Consider the following 21,828-nt stretch of genomic DNA (forward strand, 5'->3'; position numbering starts at 1 on the left):
CCTTCAGCCTTGTGACTTATGGTCCCGTGCCAGTTCCAGCTCCAGTTCCAGTTCCTTGTCCCCAGTTGCCGTAAGGTTTAGCATTATAGTAAGCCGGTTGGAGGTAATATGGTACGTTGGAATTCTGATTAGGGGTTTGGTCATAGGGATAAGCAGAGGAGATAGGTTGTTGTTGAGGGAGGGGCAACGGCAATGGTAATGGGATATTGGATGTTCCCCAGGTATTGCTTCCAGCCGGGACATGTTGTTGGGTATTGATAGGAGGTGGGTGTTGATTAGATTGAGGTTGGTACGGATACTGAGCTTGACTGTGAGTATAGAATTGTTGTTGAGCAGCGGAAGCTTGAGGTACGTTCGCTGGTGCTTGTGATACCTGTTGAGGATGATGACTATGTTGACCATAGTAAGCACTCGCGGTTGGAGGAGTACCATGTACGTTGTTCTCAACCGCCGTCGGATTACCCCATATAGCAGCAATATTAGCCTGCCCCATACCCGTACTTGACCTCTTTTGACCCTTCTCACTCTCCTCCCTCGTCATTGCCCAAATACTACTCCCTCCTTGTCCAAGAACATTCCCACTTGAGCCAAAAAGCAATCCCCCATTTCCAGGTGTAGTAGAGGGAACGGCATGGGGCGAGTGCGGGATGCCTAAAGAAGGCGATGAGGTGGTAGGTGGTAGATGTGCGGTATGAGCAGGCGGAGTAGGTGTATTTTCCAACATCAGGTTTTGCAGTAGATCATACGCTGTGGGCTTCTTTGCTGACGGAGGAGGTACGGGCATTGACGCAGCTGGAGGAGGGAAACCGGGTGGAGGACTAGACACAAACGGTATCAGCTTGATGAACAACTGCGAAGCATCGAAGAGTCTAGCCGGAGACGAAGCAGGCATACCTCTTATTCCATATTATCTCTTCATCTGCTTCAACCTCCTTCTCCTCGTCCCCATCAATACTACTTTTCGAAGCCAACGTAGCCCTCATAGCCAAATTAACAGGATCATCTTCAGTCTCCGTACTAACAGATGCAATGTCCGACTCCTGTTCTCTCGAGTTGATTTTCAGTGGTAGAGACAGTTCATTACCGAGTAAAGCGGAACCGACCTGCAATTTGGTACAGACAAATCAGTTAAAACCTCATTGAAGGTGACATAGAAACATGGCAAAATTCTACTCACAGCACTCTGCATGATCAACTTTGCGTCCACCTGAATATCCGCCAACCTCATCAACTGCTCCTCGTTCGGATGAACTTCTCCCTGACCTTCCAAGTCATTACTCTCATTCGATCCACCCTCGGTAGTGATCCCTCTTTGAAGGGGTAAGAACCCCTTCATATCTAGATCTTCCTCGAGAGGTTCGGGCAAAGAAGGTAATTGCGAGATCGGGAATACCCCCAACAACTCATCAATCAACTTCTTATACGTTATCCAGAAGTCCTTGATGATCGTCGAAGTAGGGTGGGATTCCTTTTGTCGAAATAGATATTCCAAATCCAGCTTGATCCATTTCGAAACGATTCTCAAACTAGGTAAGATCCTTCGTAAGATCGCACTGATATATACAGTCAGATCGTCCCCTTCTCCTTCGTCTTCGTGATTATCGGTAGCTAAAGCGCTTTCGTTGATTAATGTAGATTTGACTTCTTCGATCTCCTCACATGCAATTTTCATTATAACCTCCGATATGCCCAATAATAGTTCCAAAGATCGGAATTCACCTTCGTGAGATCGCTGAATGAGCTTGGGATCCTGTTCTATCCCTGCTGTGTTTCGCGCGTGGTGGTGTAATCCTATGACTATGATGACAGTTTTGACTATGTTTTCGGTAGATAGTTGACGGGATCGCAACAATGAGCCAAACTGATCAAGTAGAATGGGTTGTAGTGTAGGAATGAATGAGAAGCTGTTCATACCAAAGAAGAATGTTAGCTGCGGCACTTGTCGACTCTGGCTTCCCACAACTGACCCAGCTTTGAGATACAATATCCCCACCAGAACGATCATCTCCTCTTTCCACTTCCTCACTTCATTCCCTGCTTCTACCGCTGACTCTTCTCTTTCCTTCTCTTCCTTCCTCCTGCCCCTCCATCGTTCCGTAGCTTTACCGAGGTACTCATACAAGATCCCGTCGATACCTTTGAATGCATTCCGTATAGCCGATGCTCGGAAGTAGTAATATGTGGTAGAGAACGAGTCGGAAGTGTAAGTTGAGATAACGGCAAGCTGGTTGAATGCGGCACCTGGGGACGAGAAAGAGATTATATTAGCTGTTGTCAAGCCCATCACCTTACACTACATATGGATCACAGGTTGTCGAAGATGGTGAAGAACCGTAGTGATAGTTATGATAAGCCAGAGAGGGACTCACCATCATCAGGCTGTACACTCCTAGCGACCTCATAATACTTCCTAGCCTCACCGAACCTCTCTTCTGCCCCTCCAGTACCTCTTCTATTTGACTTTTGATTCTGCTGTTGACCATAATACTGTTCCTTATACCTCTCCAAGTCTCCCAGACAGATAAGCCCCTTATAGATCAATCCAATCTTATCTCTATTCTCCTGTCCGCCATCTTCGTTATCATCGTAATCGTTACCGAGGGGAATCTTGACCTGAACCAAAGCCCTAGAGATACTGGTGATTTTAAACAAGTCGTAGTAATTGTATATCCTAGATATCAAAGATTTGTAAAAGCTTTCTTCACTAGCTAAGAATTGTTTGAACCTCGTGATAACTTTTCGTAGTTCATTGCCTTGGGCGTTGGCGTTGGCATTGTTATCTGTTCTCCTTCCGTCTCTTCTTCCTTGTGAGGAAGGGGAAGAGGAAGAGCGCTCGATATTGGATATGATATTTCGGTAGGCTGATATGATGAGGTAGGAAGTTTGATGCCACAGGTTATCTAGGGATTGGTAGTAGGGCGATAAGGGGTGAGAGAAGATTAGGAGGAGATGTGTATCACGGCATCTGATGGCAGGAGGAAGAATGTCAGCTTGACTCATTCTGCAGATGTAAAGAACAATTGTATATCGTACAATAGCTGGTAGTATGTATACGATATTGCGAAGGGAGAAGAGGAAGAGTATAGAATAGAGACCACATACCTCTGCCTGACTTGCTCCGCTTCTCTACTCCACGGCGGTAGGCTCGACAAGATACCATTCAAATTGCCAGCTTCACTTCGGGCGTCGCTGCGTCACAGGCGATGTATAGTCAGCTTTGGCCTATCTCCCATCGGTGCGATATCGCTGGATGAGTGATCGAGATGATAAGATTGCTTACCGATCAAGGTCAGCAGCAGATCTTCTTTCACCTCCAGACCTGGAGACGGTCTGGGATTGTCTTCTGGACATCTTATCGGGAAGCTCCGAGAGGGGGAGATGTTGAACCTCGCTGTGTAAGAGAGAAGAGGAGATGTTAAGAGCACATCTCGTCTCAGTATAAGGTATCGACTATGGCGAGATGTAAGAGATCAAAAGATGGGATGGTAAGATGAAAGGATACAGAGTGAGGAAAGGAAGGAAGGAAAGATGTAGATATGTCAACATACTTGGTCGATTCAAGGTTGCGGAAAGTCTTGTTCCTGAATTCAATCCCTTCATCATCATACAAACGTCGTCATACCCCCCCATACATCCATGCACCATACATGACACTCCCAAGTCACTTCCATAGCCATCTGTTAGGATGCATCTCACGTCCTCGATCACAACCATCGCGCAAGCTGAAGGAGGTTTATTGCTTATTGACAAAAACTGCTCAGTTGAACAGGTGCGATCTGAGAAATTCACTACAAAGCCGCGTCCACCACACATTGTCCATGAGCTTCACCCATTCGTTCGTCCAAAAGAATTTGCATAAAAGAAGAGGGAAGAGTACATAATCTCTAGTGAAACTCCTTTTACTGCTATCCCAAATTTTGAAAAGAGATGATGATCCATCCATCCCAATCGGACCATATCTACTTTCCCAACTCCAGCTCCAACTCCTACAACTCTCACTGACCAGTCCATCAACCATACCCAAGCTATCAAGAAGCTTAAGCAGTGTCGACGGTCTTTCCGGCGGTACCTCGCTATAGTCCAAGACAAATATGATCAGCAGAGTATTCCGTACGAGTACAGCTAAAGGTTTACTCACGAGAAGACCAGTTCTTCTGGCAGCGATAAGACCAGCCTTTTGACCGGATGGGGCATCTCGGGCCATGGTAGAGGCGTGACCGATGTGTTGATGGTTACCACCACCGTGAGGGTGATCAACGGGGTTCATGGCAACACCTCGAGTTCGAGGCCATGAGTTTCTCTTGGCTCTCATGGCGTGGTGTTTTCGACCGGCCTTGAGGAAGGGTTTGTCGATTCTTCCACCACCAGCGATGATACCGACGGTAGCTCTGCATCGGGAGGGGATGGTCTTCTTGGCACCGGAAGGTAATCTGATTCGGGTAACACCGGTCTCAGAGTGTCCAATGACGGTGGCGTAGTTTCCGGAGGTTCGGGCCAGAGCTCCTCGATCACCGATCTTCTCCTCGACGTTGCAGACGATGGTTCCTTCGGGGCATTGGGAGATGGGGAGGACGTTTCCGACGTTCAAGGTAGCCTTCTTACCGGCGTAGATGAATGAGCCGGTGGAGATACCCTCGGCGGCGAGGAAGGTCTCCTTTCGGAGCTTGTATCGGTATGGGTCTCGGAAGACGACGGTGGCGAGGGGAGCACCTCTGGAAAAGAGAGCACGAGCATCAGCGAGGGCTCTATGCCAGACAAGATATTCTGTAATCCTGTTTTTCACGAAAACATCTTCCACTCTAACGGATACCGAGCATCCACTCCTTATCATCTAATTTGACGATCTTGTTGTCTTGCGATATTCGCCCTAACAATGACCAGACCGCCCGCTCTATCCTCCCACACTATCTTTCCTACACCACTACTTCCACTAGATCATGTATTCTCCAAAACCAAAACCCAAACTCACCGTCCAGCATCGTGGATAACCTCCCTAACAACACCTCGAATGTAACCGTTCTTCTCGGCGAAATCGAGGTTCCTCAATCGAGCAGGGTTCTTGTTGTGGTGGGTGTGGGATTTGAAGATACCCCCAGATTTTCTTTGAGCTCGGATGACTCGCTATAGTCGCATAAAACAAAACAAAGTCAGATCGGCCGTTCTCTCCATTATTCTCCCGTCTCAAGCCTTGTCTATATGATCTCTCTCTCTATGCCATCTCTATCCTCGTCGTCTATCTCGCTATACCATCTGATCCATCATCCTCCCTATTTTCCAGCTTCTTCGACAACCGATCAGAGAGACGACTTACACCCATTTTCTATACCAAACAACCCAATCAGCTATACTCTCATCTACTGCAGAAGAACAGAGCAAACTCACGAAATACTTTTGATGGTCGGTTAAGACTTGAAGGATGAGGAAGATCAACAACAAGTCTGAATTAGAGGTTTTGATGAAAATTGGCTGGTGAGTGAGTGGTAGTGGTAGTGTACAGTACGCACCGAGCAGTGTATGCACTGTGTGCACCAGAGTGGTATGGGTAGTATGGTGTGAGACCAAGACCCTGCATAATGAATTCTAGCAGGAGATGCAATGAGAGGTGCCACACTCGGATATATCAACTATCCCCCCAGGCCAGTGAGCGTCGGTGTTTGTACTTAACACCGATAGCTACGATTTTGACTGTTTCTGCAGTTCACCGATCACCTCGCTCATGCATGGTTTGTTTATGGACTTCTCTTAGCACACTCTGCACAATATACCGATTATCACTCGTGCACACCATTCTTACGTATTCTGAAAGGGCAGCCAGATGCGTGTGTGTAACATTCGAGTGCAACACCATACATCGCAATTCTCTCTCTCCTTCTCTGATAAAGTCATGACCATAACTTCGTATAAAATGATAGAATGATAAAATGATGAAATGTTGAATAACCTGAAAGACTGACTGAACATCTCATATACTTTCTCAAAAACAAGAAAACGATGATAGGAGAGAAATGATAAGATGATGGAATGAAAGTATTATACATAATAGGCTAATCAGATTTCCTTCAACCAACTTCGTACACATTCTAGAAACACCAAAACACTCTACTTGCCCAATTTCTTCCCAAATCCCAAATTCAACCTTATCTTCTTCCCCATATCTTTTACGCTATTCCCCGTCCCCGACCCTGTCCCCTTCGTCAAGTCTTTATCCTTGCCCTCATCAACCACCTCCTCCTCTTTCGTAGGATCGGGATTAGGTGTACCTTTCGCACCGACCAATAAACCCGCGAACCCCTCTTCCTCCTCTTCTTCACGTTGTCGCTTCGCCCTCATACGCATTTGTACATCTTCCAACCCCTCGCCTTCCCCTTCTCCCTCATCTCCCTCTTCCTTGTTCGAAGTCATCGATGATATAGGTTGATTTCTTGGCGATTTCTGACCCGTGGAAGAGTCCGAATCCGACCCATCGTCGTAATCCAATCCTAACGCACTACTAGGTCTCTCCGGTCCAGGTTCAGATTCCGATTCTGGAGCGGGTCGCCTGGCTTTATTACCAGGAACGACGACCTGCTTCCTAGCTCCCGCAGGACGTTTCTTAGGCCCACCACCATGCGTAAACATCCTTTTCCTCTTACTTGGCACTTCCGCCGTGGCCGTAGCAGGTTCCGCTTCCTCATCGTCCGATCCATTAAAGTAATCCTCCTCAGCTTGGGCTTTGCTTGATTCCACCGTATCTGGGACGATGGAGGGCTGCTGGACAGGTGGGGGAGGCTCGTTGTTGATTTCCCATCTGTTGCGTAGACCTGAGATGTACTTCCGGAGGAATGCTCGGGATGATAATTTGTCGAGTCGGAGACGGTAGGTCTCGAATAGGTAATTGATTATTACCTTGAGGTTGTCCTATTATATGATAACGATCAAGTATCAGCTTGACTAAACCTACAAGAGTTCAATCGCTTGTAAAGCAGATGAACGGTTTATATCATAGGTATAGAGATACAGCACACTTACCCGCCTGATCAGCTCCAGCACATCCATACAAGCCGAACTCATCATATTGTCCCTTACACTTTCTTCCTCGAGCAGTTCTAATAGCGGTAAGAACAAGTCATTCTTGACGTAATATCGATGCATGAAGTGGTTGGATGTTTTCAAGCAAGCTCGAATATATCGTAGACAAGCTATGACCACAGAAGACATCAGTCAGTCAAGACCCTCAACACAGTACGTGTACATTTTACTTAAAGAGACAAGCACGTACCATGGCGTAAAGGCTTATCTTTCACATACAACAGCTGAACCACCTTCTTCGACACCGGATTGGCGAGAACGAAATACGATGCCTTATGCGCGTGATTGATTATGCTGAATGACAGGAGTTCGATCAAATGCTGTAAGAGAGCTATGTGTTCACGACTGAGCTGGAACAGTTTATCTGCGGCATCATCAAATGGTCATATTAGTTGTCTGAAACATAAATCAAAGGGGAAGAGAATGATGACACTGACTTTTGGTCACTTCCGCTTTGATATCCGGAGCATCCAACAAAGGCTTATACAACACACTCGCACAATGCTCGTAGAAATAAGTACTGAACGATTCGGACAACGGACCCTCTTTCGTACGTGCTACGAAGGCCTATATCCACCACCAAATTTCAGCGTTAGCGTCGATGGTCCTATCACAGATAGACCAAGTTCAAATCAGGTGGTTTAAAGCGCACTCCACTCACCTCATTTTCAGGTGGAACTTCCATCAAAGTCCTAAGCGTATCGCTCATCTGCGACATCAATCCCAAGTTCTTCGTAGTATGCAACAAATGTATGATCTCCAATACCAGTGTCCTCCTCTTCGCCTCGTCCTCCTTGAAGACATGCAACCGAACCACATTCGCATCATGTTCCACCGCCAGAGTCAATATCTCCGCACCGGCATGCAGAAGTTGAGCTTCAGATCTCCTGAATGCCCATTCACAAACAAACAATAATCCTCTTTCCACCAAATTTCGATATAGCGCTAATCTTCCTGGTAATTGTACTCCTTTACCCATGATCATCAGTTGATGTAGGAAAATCACCACGTCGCGCTTTCGTTCGTCTAATGGTTCCGCCTTTGATAAGGATGACGAGGGTGAAGAGGTGGAAGGTGAATCGTGGAATCCGCTGAATAGCTGATTCAGGAACGCGTCGTTCTGCTGTATGTAATTGATGATGTCCACTTGGTTGAAGAATACGAACCCATTAAGGATGTTGAATGTCGGATCGTCCAATACACGGGCCAGAACTACATCTTTGAGATAGAGGAGTCGATATGTCTGATGTATCTTGTTGCGTATGTTCTCATCCTTGATCTCTACGACTTGGCGGAAGCGGGCGGTCTCTTGGAAATACTGTCGATAGGATGCTTTCAGGCCAGGGAATTCGGGATCGTCTGGATGTGTCATGATGTACGTCAGCTTCGAGGCAAAGGAAATCACACCGATCAGCTTACATTCCAACATTCCCATCACGCCCATGAAAACATCGTCCTGCAGGATATACTCGAAGACACCATTGTCATTGAACAGTACTAGAAGCGGAGTCAGCTCTCGTATCGTCGCACTCTAGAAAGATCAGCTCACTTATCGTCTGCATGAGAGAACACAACGCATGCAAATCTTCCAGGCTTTCCAGATCCTCAGCTTGTTCCAGTACCGTTATGAGGTGTTTTATATAGTCCTGAAAGCGCCATGAGTGAGCTTTGCCATATACACCTGCACGGACTGCGCAGCTCACTTCGTTCAGTATATGTTCCACTGCCCGTTCTCTCCCTATCGGCGACTTAGCTTGCATCCTTATAAACATTTCTTGTTCACTGTGGCATGGTGCGTCGAGTCAGTTTGGTCCGATCGTCTGGGAAAAGGAAAACTGACCGGATATTCGCTAAAGTAGGGATCTGCCAGGGTACTCTCGAGTCAGACATCTGCATAGCCAGCGCACCAGGACCTATCACAGGTGAGTTGGTGATTGGTGAAGAGGATGATGGTATTTGTTGGGATTCCACTTCGGCTGTTGGATGGGTTATGACGTAATCAGCTCGTATACCTCGTATTTGAGCTTATATTTACATTTCTTGGGATAAAAAGGGGAAGGAAGTACGAATGAGACTTACAAGTCATACTCAGCAGATGACGTTGTACTTCGCATATGAACTGCCAAATGTCTTCACAACCTTCTGGATCCTGGAATGAGAGGGCCATATCTAGACCTGTAGCTGGTTCGGTCCATACGATGAGCGTATCTGCCAATATAGTCATCGACATCAGCAAATGCCATGACCCAGATCAAGATGTCTATAGTGAAGATCCATGAAACATGGAGAAAGAAGTACTCACCCTGCTGTTTACCATATATATCCTCCTTCTCCACCCTCGCGCTCAACAACAACTCCTCTTTCAAAAATCCACCTGAAGCTTCTACCTTCCCACCGTCCGAGGAGAAATCTTCTTTCTCCACTATGATCAATGCTATATCCTGCGTATCATCGTATATGCCTTTACAGAACCCTGTACCTCGATCATGCCATGATGTATCTTGGAGTTCGTACACCTATTCACGTACAAAGCATAAGCGCTCTGGACCATTATCACCGAATGGATCTCCTTCCTCCACTGGGATTATCTATAGAGAGATGACCCACCTTTACGCGCTTCCCATCCTGATTCGATGTATTATCCAGATCATCCCCCTCGCCCTCACCATTGATATTACCCGTATCTTCCTCTATCATCCCACTTATCGGTTCTTCATCCACCTCGCCATCGGGCTTCGACTCATCCATGACTATATCATCTTTATCTCCTTCTCCTTCTCCCTGTTCTACCTCTACACCATCTTGCGACTTTGAAGCGGAAGAAGAAGGACCAGAAGAGGGATCCTCAGTCTCAATATCTGTCTCTACCATATCACCGGATCCACCAGCTTCCTGTTCCTCCTTCATAGCTTGTCGTGAAGCCGATGTAGAAGACTCAGCTTCTTGATTTACTCCATCCGATGATAGATCTGCAGATGATACGGTGTGCTGTAATCCTGTCATCCAAATGCAAAGTCAAGTCGCGAACCGATCAGAGTGTAATCGATTGATCGCGCGACTGGAGGTCGATCTGACTTGATCTAGTGAAAGTTCCTTCTATGCTTGATATGAAATTGATCTCAGCGGCTACCTAGCTTGAGCAGTAGTCTTGGAAGTATGATGCTGATGTCTGATGAGGTGATGATGTCGTGTGATGTTATAAGTGAAAGTGTATATAACAGTGTATTGTTTTCGTTTGCCGTCATGCAAGTGGAGTTGAGTGATTGACATATAGTGTACAGTGTATCCACCACGTGTATTTGGTTCCGTTACCATCCAAAAATCTCCTATAACTACGCGTTGACATGAGCATGAGCATGAGCATGAGTCTTTCAACTTTCTATCCTTCATCCGTCTTTCTCCACATCATGACATCGAGATACATGATCCATCACTCTCCAACGACATCGAGACACACATGAGATACCTTGAACACACCCCAAACCCATCCATTACCTCTATCACTGAACCAAGATAGATATCTCAAGTACTCTACCACTCTTCAACCTCGCTCCCTTCCTTTCATCCCCTCTCTCTCTCCACTCATTCAACCGATAGACCTTTCATCCAAATGTCCAAATCAATCCTCAAGCGACGCTCTTCCTCTGTATCAGACTCGGCAAACCACAATCACCACCAAACGAAGAGGAGAAGGTCTTCGTCGCAGCAGCGCAAAGCTTCAAACCTGAATCAACATCAGCAATCAGCAAGGTCAGCTCCTGAACAGTCCAAAACGTTCTACGAGATAGGATCAAACATCCTCAAGAAATTTGTTCCTTCCATGTTCTCCAATACTCCTCAAGAGATCTTCGAGATTCATCCTGGTGGTTCGCTGGATATGCTAGAATCATATAACAAACCTCCTTCACCATCATCACGGATACCTAATGGGCACAGTGCAGGCTCATCATCAGCTCATCCAATAGACGTCAGCGAACTGGATGATGATGCGGAGATCCCCTTTTCATCCAAACCCAAAAACAGCGGACGCTCTGTCAGCCCAAAGAAGTTGGAAACAAACGGCATAGCTGGACCAAGCCGTCAGATGAAACCCCTATCACCCGATCTATCACCAAACCTCTTCCCAGAAACGTTCTCACAAGTAGTATCACAGAGTCAACTACCCACCCCTCCAGATTCCCAGGATGTAAAGAAAACAGAGAAAGGGTCGTCATCGACGAAAAAGCTTTTATTACCAGATTTGAAACAGCTAGATCAGCACCCTCCTACACCACCGGACTCCCAGAAGGCTGGCACAATTCCTCGATCTGGCTTGATGAAATACACATTCGAGTATAATGCCGACAAACGAGCCGGACCATCCTCTCTGAGCAAGCAACCTTCAAGACCTGATGTTCACGTCGATGTAGATAGTACCCCTCGTCCAAAGAAGAAAGGATGGGAGAAGCGCAGTGTCTCTCCTAGTGAATCCGTCACTTCCTCATCAAGTAGCGTACAGTACCGACGAAGGAAGAAGTCTAGCAATCTGAGATCACCAGAGAAGATCAAGGAGATCGAAAACTCGTTTACACTAAGATGGGTCACAAATCTGGAAAGTGATGAAAAGGTTAAGGCGGATCCCAAACTTAGTAGAGCCGTGGAAAGCGTGAAAAACCTATTTGTTGGTAGATCTATCAGCAATCCACAAGAAATTGTGCAAAGGACTCTGAGTAAGTTACATCCCTAATTTGGTTGACGAGTTGCAAAGATAGCTGAAGCCTGGTTTGTGTGTCTTTGTGTGTCTTTGTGTAATAGCTCATGCGGGGTTCAACGATAAGTCGACTTATGCGAAGATGTTGATGTCTCATCAACCCAGATTCACCACAATAGATGATAAGATCACTTCGACCAAGACCGTAAGTCTCCCTTTGATGCCTTGGTACACAGCTATCAGTGTCGCTGAGCTTCTGTTATCGGTTTTAGACGTATGATCCAGTGAAAAAGAGACAGCAAGGTAGAGATGCCCGGGATCAGAGTCAAAGACTGTAAGTAGCGTTTTGAACATATCAATATGTAGAATGTGCAATTAGACTGACCTGTCATGTTCATCAGTCCCGTCTTCGATCTGGATAGGGTATATCAGACGATCGCAGAAATACAAGATGAGGAGTCACGAAAAGAAGAAGAGATTAAAGAGAAACTCAAAGCGAAGAAACCAAAGGTACCCAAATTACTGAACCCAGAGCAAGAAGCTCAGGTGAGCATCTCCCGCCCCATCTCACCCCACAATTGAGCAATCTGATCAGCTGACTGGGTGTTGTTTTACGACAAATCAGGTGACCGCGCATCTGAAAGACCCTGCTTTCAAATCGAGAGTCTCCACAGCAGAGTGCGAAGCGAAGTCCATCCAGAGGTTAAAGAATGGCACATGGCTAGACGACGAGATTATGAATTTCTATATCGCTTTGATGGACGAACGTGCGAAAGAGAAGGGAAACTTGAAACTACACGCATTCAACTCGTTCTTTTATCAGAGGCTTAGTGAGAAGGGGTATAGTGCTGTCAAGAGATGGACCAAGAAGGTGAGTTGGAAGTCCAAGCATGGAAGAGGAAAAGAGTTGATCATATTCCGTCATGTATAGATCGACCTATTCTCGAAGGATTTGGTGATTTTCCCTGTAAATATTGGGAACATGCATTGGACGGCTTGTGCTATCAACCTCAAGGAGAAGAGGATAGAGTATTATGACTCGATGGGGGATTTTGGTGCACACAGAAATGGTATCTTCAGGGTGAGTGAATGAGACATCGCATCATGCTTTCCCTACTGATGTAGATTGCCACTTATAAGACTTAATACTGATGGTGGGTGTACTTGTAGCGAGTCCGAGGATATCTGAATGACGAGCACAAGGAGCGAAAGAAAACTCCATTTGATTTCGAAGGCTGGACCGAGGAATTCAACGACGTAAGTCGATTTATCCACAGGGTATCCGTTCGTCCTGCAATGATTGAATAGCATTTACATTATCATGGGTGGAGTTCAAAAATGCTAATTCCGCTATGACCACAGAACACCCCTCAACAAGATAACGGATCAGACTGCGGAGTCTTCTCATGCCAGACATTAGAAATGATAACTCGAGGACGTGATTTGAAGAATCAACCATTCGAATTCACCTCTGAGAATATGCCATTCTTTAGACGATTGATGGTTTGGGAAATTGCGAATAGGAAGTTGGAGAAGCGGACGTGGGGGAGTCCTGCGTTGTGAACATGATAGTTAGGATGATTGGGGAAAATGGATGGGAAATTGGGTTTGTTCTTTGATAGGACAGGGAAGGAGGAGATAGGATTGTTCTTCTGTTGAGGCGTAGTTTAAAAGCGGAGATTGGAAAGAATTTAGAAGAATTGATAAACACAGGTTTCGGTTTCGGTTTCGTACAATTTCGATTTTGAACATTTCATGTTAAATATTGTATCTTTCTTACCAAGTCTTTCAGTATACATAATATAGGTTGTTTGTATATCATTATCACCAGTAACCTCTGATCGGGCATATCGATATGTATTGGACTTACATATTGACTATCACTATGAAAATTGTGAGATTCGTTCTATTCTCTATATATAGGAGTTTTCTCCATTTTCCTCGATTCCCAAGCAGTCGATCAATGCTCGTATCTTCTCATTCCTTATGCCCTCTTATCTTCCTTGATTACCACCCGCTCTACCCTTCTCACCTGTCTTGGCTGTGCAGTAGGCGGGGTGGGAGACGAATGTAACCAACTCATAAGTTGTTGAGTTACTATCCCCGTAAATGCCAGGATCACCCAATTGGGAATATTGTGGGTGTATTTTGAGATGGTTTCTTGGAGGGTTATGTAATGTTCGATGATGTATGATCTGGCACATACAATCAATAAGGATCATAGGTCAGTCATGCTTGTTATTCGGGAAGGATCGCAGTAACCCTATGGAAGTGATCTGAGCAGTGGCCCAGTCAACTCACCGATCTCCACCAGGCGACCACCTTCCATTCCACGGTAAAATCACCTCATACATCTTCTCTCGGATTACGCTGTACAGGCTTGAGGGCTCTTTGCCTAATGATTGGGTGGGGATGAAGCGGAGGTGTCTTCCTTGGGAGGTTATGATGATTAGGTATGGTGGTCTATGTCGCACCGAAGAGAAAAGCGAGTTAGCGGAACACTTCTCCTCATCCTATTCTCTTCGTTATCTTCAGACATTCGATATAACTGATGATATGGGCAATGCCAATGGTGATATTCTGCATCCCGAGAGAAAACCAAACACACCTATTCAGTAACCACCTCGTGCATGTCTTCCAAGCAGATACATAATCCAACCTTGCGAATCTCACATTACCCATCTCCGGATCGTTCTTTACCAGGTCGGAAGCTTGTTTGTGGTACTCTAATAACATCTCTGAAGCTGCGTCCCCGGCTTTACCATGTCTAGTCTCATTGACGTATCAGCAATACTACCCCTTCTCTCTAAGAGCTTGATTTCCACTGAGTCGTCTCGACATGGTTGAAAGACGAAAGTAAACAAACTTACACAAGTACAACCCAAACTTCATCTTTCCGCTCCCCTCCCACATCCAATGGATGCTCAACCTTATCCACATAATTATCATCCGTCAATCTCTCGATACCGTCTGTTGCATCTTTCTCATATAGTAGAGTCGGGTCGGGGCCTTTGACAGCTACGTTGTACAGGTGCTTCACCGTGCCCAGGATCCCTTCTGACGATTTGGTTTTGGTTTGGGCGGGGCTGCGGAGAGTATAGGAAGATGATGAGTACCTCTGTACATACCGAAGCGAGGGGTAGATGATCTTATCGGTCAATACGACCACCCAACTTACCTATCATCATTCAGTTCGGCCGCGGCTGCTCCCACTCCTGCTCCACCGAGGACGAGGAAGGTAAACACCAGAGATAGGAACAAGAGATTAGATTGCCAAGAACGAGTCGAGGACATGATGAGACTGGACTATCTTATCCGTAGTTTCCGTTAGATGATAGACGATTTCGGCCGTGGTTGATTCGGTAATGCTGTGAGGTATGTAACCGATAAATCAAGGATTACTGTACGGATTAGAAATAACGTGAAGAATGATGAATGATGGTGGTGATGGACGAGGTACAGTACTCCTGTGGAATGTTGAAAGACTGACGAGACGGAGATAGCCTATCGTATCACACCACCACCGTAAAGTCAGGTACATCTTCATGCCGGTCTTCGCGGAACCGGCATCACAATTACAGGTCACATTCATGCCATTCCTTGATATCCACCGAGGACAAGACCTATCCTCCCTGTACTGCTCAGACGGGCGGGCCCCGGAGTCAAGGGGGAAGGGGGAAGGAAGGAACAAGATCTAGGTTAAAGGTGTAGCGTACAGCGAATATAGCGCATAGCATGACGACATCACATCGGTGCATCGGTCAAGACCGTCAGTTTATTCTCGAGTAAGCTCAGGCAAAGAGAGTGGAGAGAGAGGTACGGCGTAAGAGGGGTAACAAGCTTATAAGATATAGGTTACCTTAGTTACTTGAATGGGTTAGCAGCATGATAACGTACAGGTGATTAAACAGGAAAAAGGAAAGCAGTGCCAAGAATAGCCAAGATGCCAATGTTAAGGGTACAACAATAACCGAATGAGGGAAATTGAGGAATTGAGGAATGCTCCGGATCAGAGAAATACAGAAATATCCCGAACATCAGATATATATAAAAATGTCATCGCCACTTTCAACTTACCATCATTCAATTTCAAGATCGAACTTATCAATCAACCACTTATCAACTAATACTCAACAACTCAATACCAAGCTATACAATAACTGACTATACACGATGTCAGCTCCAGCACCAGCATACAAATCTTCAATGGACGGTACCACCGTCAACAACGGGTCATCCCCGGTCGGTACAGGTAAAGCACCTCAAGGAGACGATGATCTCCATCGATATGTTACAGACGATCAACCTAGACAACCCAAGATGACTACTGCTGCTCCAAAGGGTGGTGAGGGTGGATTGTTGGTGAGTTGATCCCTTCATTCATTACTATGATACCCTTCATATCTTTCTTCCATCGTTCACTCGTCGGACTAGAGTATCCGTGCTTGCGCTCAGATCGGTATGCTAATTATGAACACCGTTCCAAATATAGACCGTACAACCTCTCAGAAAGAACGAGTATGTCGATCTCACTTATACCGACCGTAGGACATAATCACTGATCATGCTACTCATGCAGGATGCAACCTTCTTACGCTCAAGATTTGGGTACATCCTCTATCCAAGTGAGTTTAGCACTAGTGATCCGATTCCTTTCTCACGATCATCCCCACTTTCGTTCACATGACTGGTAGATCTTGTATCCCACAAACGTGCATCACTTATTGCATACATACTCCGCTCTCTCACCGCACGCGCTCTTTAACAGTTCTCTCATGCATATATTGACCTAGCTTCATCCTCACAGCACGGTTTCTACGGTTCCATGATGAACGGCCTGGGATCATGTATCGGTAACATCGGTATGATCCCTTGTTGTCCCTTCCCAAACCCTTTCCACAATATCGGTCAAGGGTCAGTTGGTCTCGTCAGTCGATTCGGTCAATTCTACAAGGTAGGTCATGGTATTGCCATATTCACTTGTGCAAAGCTGACGAGATTACTCGGTGGTAGTCCGTCGATCCTGGTCTTGTCAAGGTCAACGTCTGTACCGAGTCTGTGCGAGTTGTTGGTGAGTCAATTGGATGTATATGTTTCACCTGGTGTATCTAGCAGTCCTAACTGACCTGCTACCATGACAGACGTCAAGATCCAACTCACCTCGGTACCTCGACAAACCGTTCAAACCAAAGATAACGTCTCAGTAGACGTAGACAGTGTTATCTGTTGGCACGGTGAGTATGATTTAAAGCTGGACGCTGCGCAGTCACTCATCAGCTGATCTCACGACAACTCGATAGTCATCTCTCCTTACCGAGCTGCATTCGGTATCAACGATGTCCGAACTGCTCTTGTTGAGCGAGCTCGTGAGTTACTCGAATCCACGGATCTTTCAGGCGGAAAGTGTCAGCTGACGATGACGCATCGCAGAAACCACCCTTAGACAAGTTGTTGGTGGAAGAGTCTTGCAAAGTGTCATTTCCGACAGAGAAGGTCTCGCCTGTGAGGTTGCAGAAATTGTGAGTCTGTTCCCATCTGTGATCAATTCCATACAAACGCTTAACCTCATACAACCGTACAGATCGAAGCTACTGCCGAGAAATGGGGTGTAGCCATCGAATCAATCTTACTCAAAGACATCAACTTCTCAGTTGAGCTCCAACAATCATTGTCTTCAGCCGCCACTCAAAAGAGAATCGGTGAAAGTAAAGTTATCGCTGCTAGAGCTGAAGTCGATGCTGCCAAGTTGATGAGACAAGGTGAGTTTGTTTGTTGCTTTGGTGCTGGAAGCTCGAAAAAACTCTAGCTAATATCGTTTCATTATTTTAGCTGCCGATGTACGTTTCTCCCTTCTGCTCCTACTATCACCCATGGGGCATTTACTGACTTACCAAATTGTGATTTAGATCCTCGCTTCTCCAGCTGCCATGCAAATCCGACAACTCGAAGCCTTACAAAACATGGCTCGATCATCAGGCAGTAAAGTTGTATTTGGTGAGTTGACGCTCTCTCCGAAATATACCATATATGCTGATTTTTCTTTCTGCCCCTCTTAGTCCCCATGAACCTCGGTGGAATGGGCGCAGCAGGGATGAACGGTGATGTCGCACATCAAATTGCCGCCTCGGCTCACGACGAGCACCATAATGCCGAAGCTGGACCTGGGCCAGCTACTAACGCGGGCTTGATCAGCTCGATGGCTAATGTTTAGGTTAGGCCAGAATAGAGGGCTGGGTATCCTGAAGAGCGGGTGGTAAATACAGAATTAAATTATGTATTGATAAATTAATCAAATTGTCGTTTCGTGAATCCTGTTTTATAATATAAATTTGATATTGGTTATTGGCTATATAAGAAGGGAAGTAATAAGATGATGATAAACTACTGTGTATAATATATATATTCTCTCGTATCTTATGGGCTATGAAATGCTATATAATCTGTCCCGTCAGCGATCCAATAAGTGAACATAGTCTTCACCTCATTCGTCACAACCTCGCAATCATTGAGAAAGCTTCGCGTGACTATGCAAAACGACTAACAAGATGTCATAGTCTATTGTGATTCTGCTACTCTCCAAATGTATCACACTTGATTAAACTATGAAAGGTCCGTTAGTGAGGGGTCGTATTAACATCAGAGGGAAGTGGCACGACCAAGTCTCCCGTCGAATTCAGTCGGAAGCTCGTTCTCACACATTGTCATTCTGGTCCCAGCAATCTATCCGCCGGTGTTGGACTGCACGACTAGAGAACGATCGCAGGAAAGGATCGATCACTTGCCCCACCCCTATCGCTTTTTGGACGTTCCCCACTTGCCAAATGGGATGAAGATTATATGCTGGGCTTGCGTTTGGGCAAAAGGTAAACTCGTTAATTGTTATTACCCCTGTTCGCACAGCGGTGCATGCTCACAGACCATTCAGCATGCCGTGGCCACTCAGTCGACGATCGTCAGAGCACAGCGGAATCTTACAGATGGGAGATCTGCTTTTCTTGGGTTTATAAGGCACATTGCATCGAGTCATCCCATTTGATGTACTATTGGCTCATCAAGTATTGGTGGAAAGCCCTGTCTGTCATGAAGGTCGAGCGTTCTTTTGATTTATCAGAGCTTACTGGCAGGTCAAACACCTCGACATCCAACACTACCCATGCGATCGAGAGGAACATCGATGGCATGGATGACGACCTGTTGATACGTTGTGTTGCATTCTTATAACCTGTCCTCGCTGCCAAAAAAGTCGAGAAAGAAAAAAAGTCAAGAGAGATGTTCATGTCCGCAGCGAGAGCAGCAGGCAATCATCTGTAATGATACTGTGACGAGTAAAGAGAACGAAATAAGAGGAAGAGGAGGGGTAGACTGATCATTGGTAGACGATGAACAGGAAAACCACACCCAGAAGCCGCTGGTCACTATGTTCTGCAGCAGTGGTGATGTAAGTGACCCCGTCTCACACCATCGGGCGAGACTGGACGCTGAGAAGCGACGAGTTGACGTAAGTGGGTATTCCGAGAGGGTGATCATAGCCTTTCTATTCGTATGATCTGTGTGCAGTTACTATTCGCATAATCAATCGTCGACAAGCGCAGTAAATTAGTCTTAGGTGCGAGGAGGATCCTCAGTGTAAGAGAAATCTTCAATGTCAAATCAGAAGGAATGTCATTTTCAGGTTTGTGGATGTCATATTTCAGGCGTCCAATAAATCTTGCAGTTTAAGCTGGGCCCAATTTCTTGCTTGGGACAAAGAGATTAGTTCTGAAGAGTTAGAAAAGAAGCGGATCGAGAAGTTGCAAGAGCGATAAATCTTGGACCAGGTAATCTTTCCGAAATGGTTAGCGCAGATATGTGCATATCTAGGCATGAATGACGTGGTGCATGCTCATCATAGCTTCCTCGCTCTCTGCTTATTCCATCCTCAAATGGTACCACCATGTCCCTTCCCGCATTCCATCAATCCAACCCATCGCATAATCCACTCCCACTCCCTACTCCCCCTCCTTGGGCAACTCAAAAACTCTCAACCACCCTTCTCCGAACCTCTCATCCCAAGCCACCCCACTCTCAGGCCTGACAATCTCCCACCCCTCAGCATTACCCATCCACCTCAACTCCTTCTTCTTCCGTTCCGCTTTTAACTCATCAAGCTTCACCACCTTCCCAGATTTGTTTTCTTCGTCCGTTAATTCCCTTTCTCCCAACTCGTACTTCCTAGCCTCCTCTATCCTGGGTTTCAAAGCCTCATAATAATCCTTACGAGCTTCTTCGATCTTCTCCGGCAATTTCTTAGAATCAGAATTATAATATTCCTCTGAAGCCACGTCAAACTCCAGATCACCCGATCCCGATGGGTTGAACGGTCTGATACTGTTATTTATGAGGGCTAGGGCAGCTTCTGATCCTTCTTTGACGCGGTATCGCTCGGTGAAGAAGGATGTTATCATATGTGGGATTTGGCTGAATCCTATGTGATTGACGAAGGGGAGTAGTAAAATGGGCGGGTGGGGAGGAAGGGGGTTGGGAGGGAGATGGTATTGTTCGGGTATCTGATATGTGGCTTGCTGGGGCTGACCAGATGATACAGGTACAGCTTGGGGTTGAGGACGAGAGAGGAAGCCTAGTCCCGTAGTGGGTTTAACAGGAGCAGGTGAAGTTTTGACTGGTAAATCCGATGCGGTAGTATCGACGGGTACTTCTGCTACTTCAGGTTGAGATAGTTTCGGCTCATCAAAGACCCCGTCATCCCTCAATTTCCCCTCAATTTCATCCTCCCATTTCCACGCATCAACTCTACCCATCCATCCTCTCCTCAATCCCTCCATGTACTCTTTCAAACTTGCTCTTCCGACGAGTACGATCCCGCCTTCCAGTTCCCTTCTCTGGTACTCTTCAGGCGAAAGTACGCCAGGTAGGGAGAGCTGGGGTGTGGGAGGTTCGAGTCCTAGGGCTTGTCGTCGTTGAGTGAGGATCTTGGCGCGAATCTGGCGAGTGATGGATCCTTGGAGAGGGGAGGTGGGGAGGTCGTAGTCTATTGCTGCTGCTACGAGGTATGGCTGTGGTGTTGTGGTGGAGGATTAGCATAGCTGTACTACAAGGAGACTCAATCATGGATAAGAATGAAGTGAAAGAGGGATTAGAGCGAAGAAAGGTGATAACTTGTTTGAGTACCTGTCCGATACAATCACAGATTCCCACTCCCAAAGCATAAACAGAAAGCGAGCAACAAAGGGGAGAGAACACGATCCATCGCCCAATGATCCACAGCATTTGACCTTGCCCAAGAAGACACAACACCACACAATCCACTTCCAAGTAGAGGAGAGGACAAAAACCAAAAACGCACCTTAACATACTTCCTAAAATACCTCAACGCCCTATCCGTATCCTCATCACCCGGCCATTTCGCCCCATAAACCGTAACCCTTCTATTCAACCCCAGACTCCCTCCCTCCAATATCTCCCTACTTTTGTCCTCGACCTGCCGTATCGTGTCGGCCTTTATGCGCTTACATTCAGATCGATCGTAATAGTACGTTCCGGTGATGGAGGCGGCGATGGTCCAGAAGATGAGCCAATTCCGAGAGGGTAATTTGGGTTTCCAGGTGAGTACGCTGTGTGGGATACCCGTGTGGGAGAGGGCGGAGCGGAAGCCTGTCAGCTCGACTGGCTTGGGTTTGGGTTGGGGCGGGACGGAGGTAGAAGGAGCAGAAGCAGGGGTGGGGTTGGGTTGAGGTGGGGGGTTAGGGTTGGTGGCTGGCGGAGGAGGCGGGTGAGGGTGCTCGGGGGCGGACATCTTAATTCGGACCTGTCCCTTGTTTTTGGACGACCCTCGAGATCTGTCTTGATTATCTTACAGTTGTGCTAAATGGGAATGCAGGAGGTTGTAATCATTTGACTCTGTCGAACGCACTCGCTCTCAACATTTTTTTGAGCTTAGCTTTAAGCCGAAAAATAAAAGTTGATAACGGAATCTACACTTACCACGTGGCGATTCTCATCCGCCTTACCCGTACTCGTACAGTATCATTCCTGTCTCTCCTAATCTCACCTCCGATAAACCTGAGATGGTC

The 21,828-nt window shown here is 46.3% G+C and overlaps 7 protein-coding genes across 7 annotated transcripts; 2 read left to right on the top strand and 5 right to left on the bottom strand.

The window, feature by feature from the left end:
* Positions 1–16: 16 nt before the first annotated feature.
* I302_103650 (uncharacterized protein) lies at positions 17–3,351 on the bottom strand (the record flags this gene model as incomplete). Its single annotated transcript, XM_065869707.1, has 7 exons — positions 17–818; positions 895–1,103; positions 1,178–1,904; positions 1,968–2,241; positions 2,370–2,965; positions 3,103–3,189; positions 3,281–3,351. The coding sequence occupies 7 exons, from the start codon at positions 3,349–3,351 to the stop codon at positions 17–19; spliced, it is 2,766 nt and encodes a 921-aa protein (XP_065725779.1).
* A 686-nt stretch (positions 3,352–4,037) lies between these two features.
* Positions 4,038–5,317, bottom strand: I302_103651 (60S ribosomal protein uL2; the record flags this gene model as incomplete). Its single annotated transcript, XM_019189022.1, has 4 exons — positions 4,038–4,073; positions 4,139–4,712; positions 4,970–5,121; positions 5,312–5,317. The coding sequence occupies 4 exons, from the start codon at positions 5,315–5,317 to the stop codon at positions 4,038–4,040; spliced, it is 768 nt and encodes a 255-aa protein (XP_019048584.1).
* Positions 5,318–6,099: 782 nt separating this feature from the next.
* On the bottom strand, positions 6,100–10,071 carry I302_103652 (uncharacterized protein; the record flags this gene model as incomplete). The annotated part of the gene is made up of 12 exons (XM_065869708.1): positions 6,100–6,897; positions 7,009–7,178; positions 7,259–7,432; positions 7,506–7,635; positions 7,730–8,427; positions 8,488–8,565; positions 8,618–8,714; positions 8,772–8,850; positions 8,909–9,044; positions 9,148–9,276; positions 9,371–9,584; positions 9,676–10,071. 12 exons carry the CDS (start codon positions 10,069–10,071, stop codon positions 6,100–6,102), a joined length of 3,099 nt encoding a protein of 1,032 aa, XP_065725780.1.
* Positions 10,072–10,678: 607 nt separating this feature from the next.
* I302_103653 (uncharacterized protein) lies at positions 10,679–13,321 on the top strand (the record flags this gene model as incomplete). The annotated part of the gene is made up of 8 exons (XM_019189024.1): positions 10,679–11,777; positions 11,863–11,963; positions 12,031–12,092; positions 12,160–12,304; positions 12,384–12,629; positions 12,690–12,839; positions 12,929–13,015; positions 13,121–13,321. The coding sequence occupies 8 exons, from the start codon at positions 10,679–10,681 to the stop codon at positions 13,319–13,321; spliced, it is 2,091 nt and encodes a 696-aa protein (XP_019048586.1).
* A 421-nt stretch (positions 13,322–13,742) lies between these two features.
* Positions 13,743–15,052, bottom strand: I302_103654 (uncharacterized protein; the record flags this gene model as incomplete). Its single annotated transcript, XM_019189025.1, has 5 exons — positions 13,743–13,953; positions 14,060–14,221; positions 14,367–14,525; positions 14,629–14,844; positions 14,937–15,052. 5 exons carry the CDS (start codon positions 15,050–15,052, stop codon positions 13,743–13,745), a joined length of 864 nt encoding a protein of 287 aa, XP_019048587.1.
* Positions 15,053–15,931: 879 nt separating this feature from the next.
* Positions 15,932–17,969, top strand: I302_103655 (uncharacterized protein; the record flags this gene model as incomplete). Its single annotated transcript, XM_019189026.1, has 12 exons — positions 15,932–16,120; positions 16,251–16,276; positions 16,338–16,383; positions 16,566–16,712; positions 16,772–16,829; positions 16,900–16,992; positions 17,059–17,124; positions 17,189–17,277; positions 17,340–17,517; positions 17,588–17,595; positions 17,665–17,752; positions 17,815–17,969. The coding sequence occupies 12 exons, from the start codon at positions 15,932–15,934 to the stop codon at positions 17,967–17,969; spliced, it is 1,143 nt and encodes a 380-aa protein (XP_019048588.1).
* A 1,777-nt stretch (positions 17,970–19,746) lies between these two features.
* On the bottom strand, positions 19,747–21,551 carry I302_103656 (uncharacterized protein; the record flags this gene model as incomplete). Its single annotated transcript, XM_019189027.1, has 2 exons — positions 19,747–20,811; positions 21,102–21,551. The coding sequence occupies 2 exons, from the start codon at positions 21,549–21,551 to the stop codon at positions 19,747–19,749; spliced, it is 1,515 nt and encodes a 504-aa protein (XP_019048589.1).
* Positions 21,552–21,828: the final 277 nt, after the last annotated feature.

The sequence above is a fragment of the Kwoniella bestiolae genome, chromosome 2 (genome assembly GCF_000512585.2).
Source record: "Kwoniella bestiolae CBS 10118 chromosome 2, complete sequence".
Lineage (NCBI taxonomy): Eukaryota > Fungi > Basidiomycota > Tremellomycetes > Tremellales > Cryptococcaceae > Kwoniella > Kwoniella bestiolae.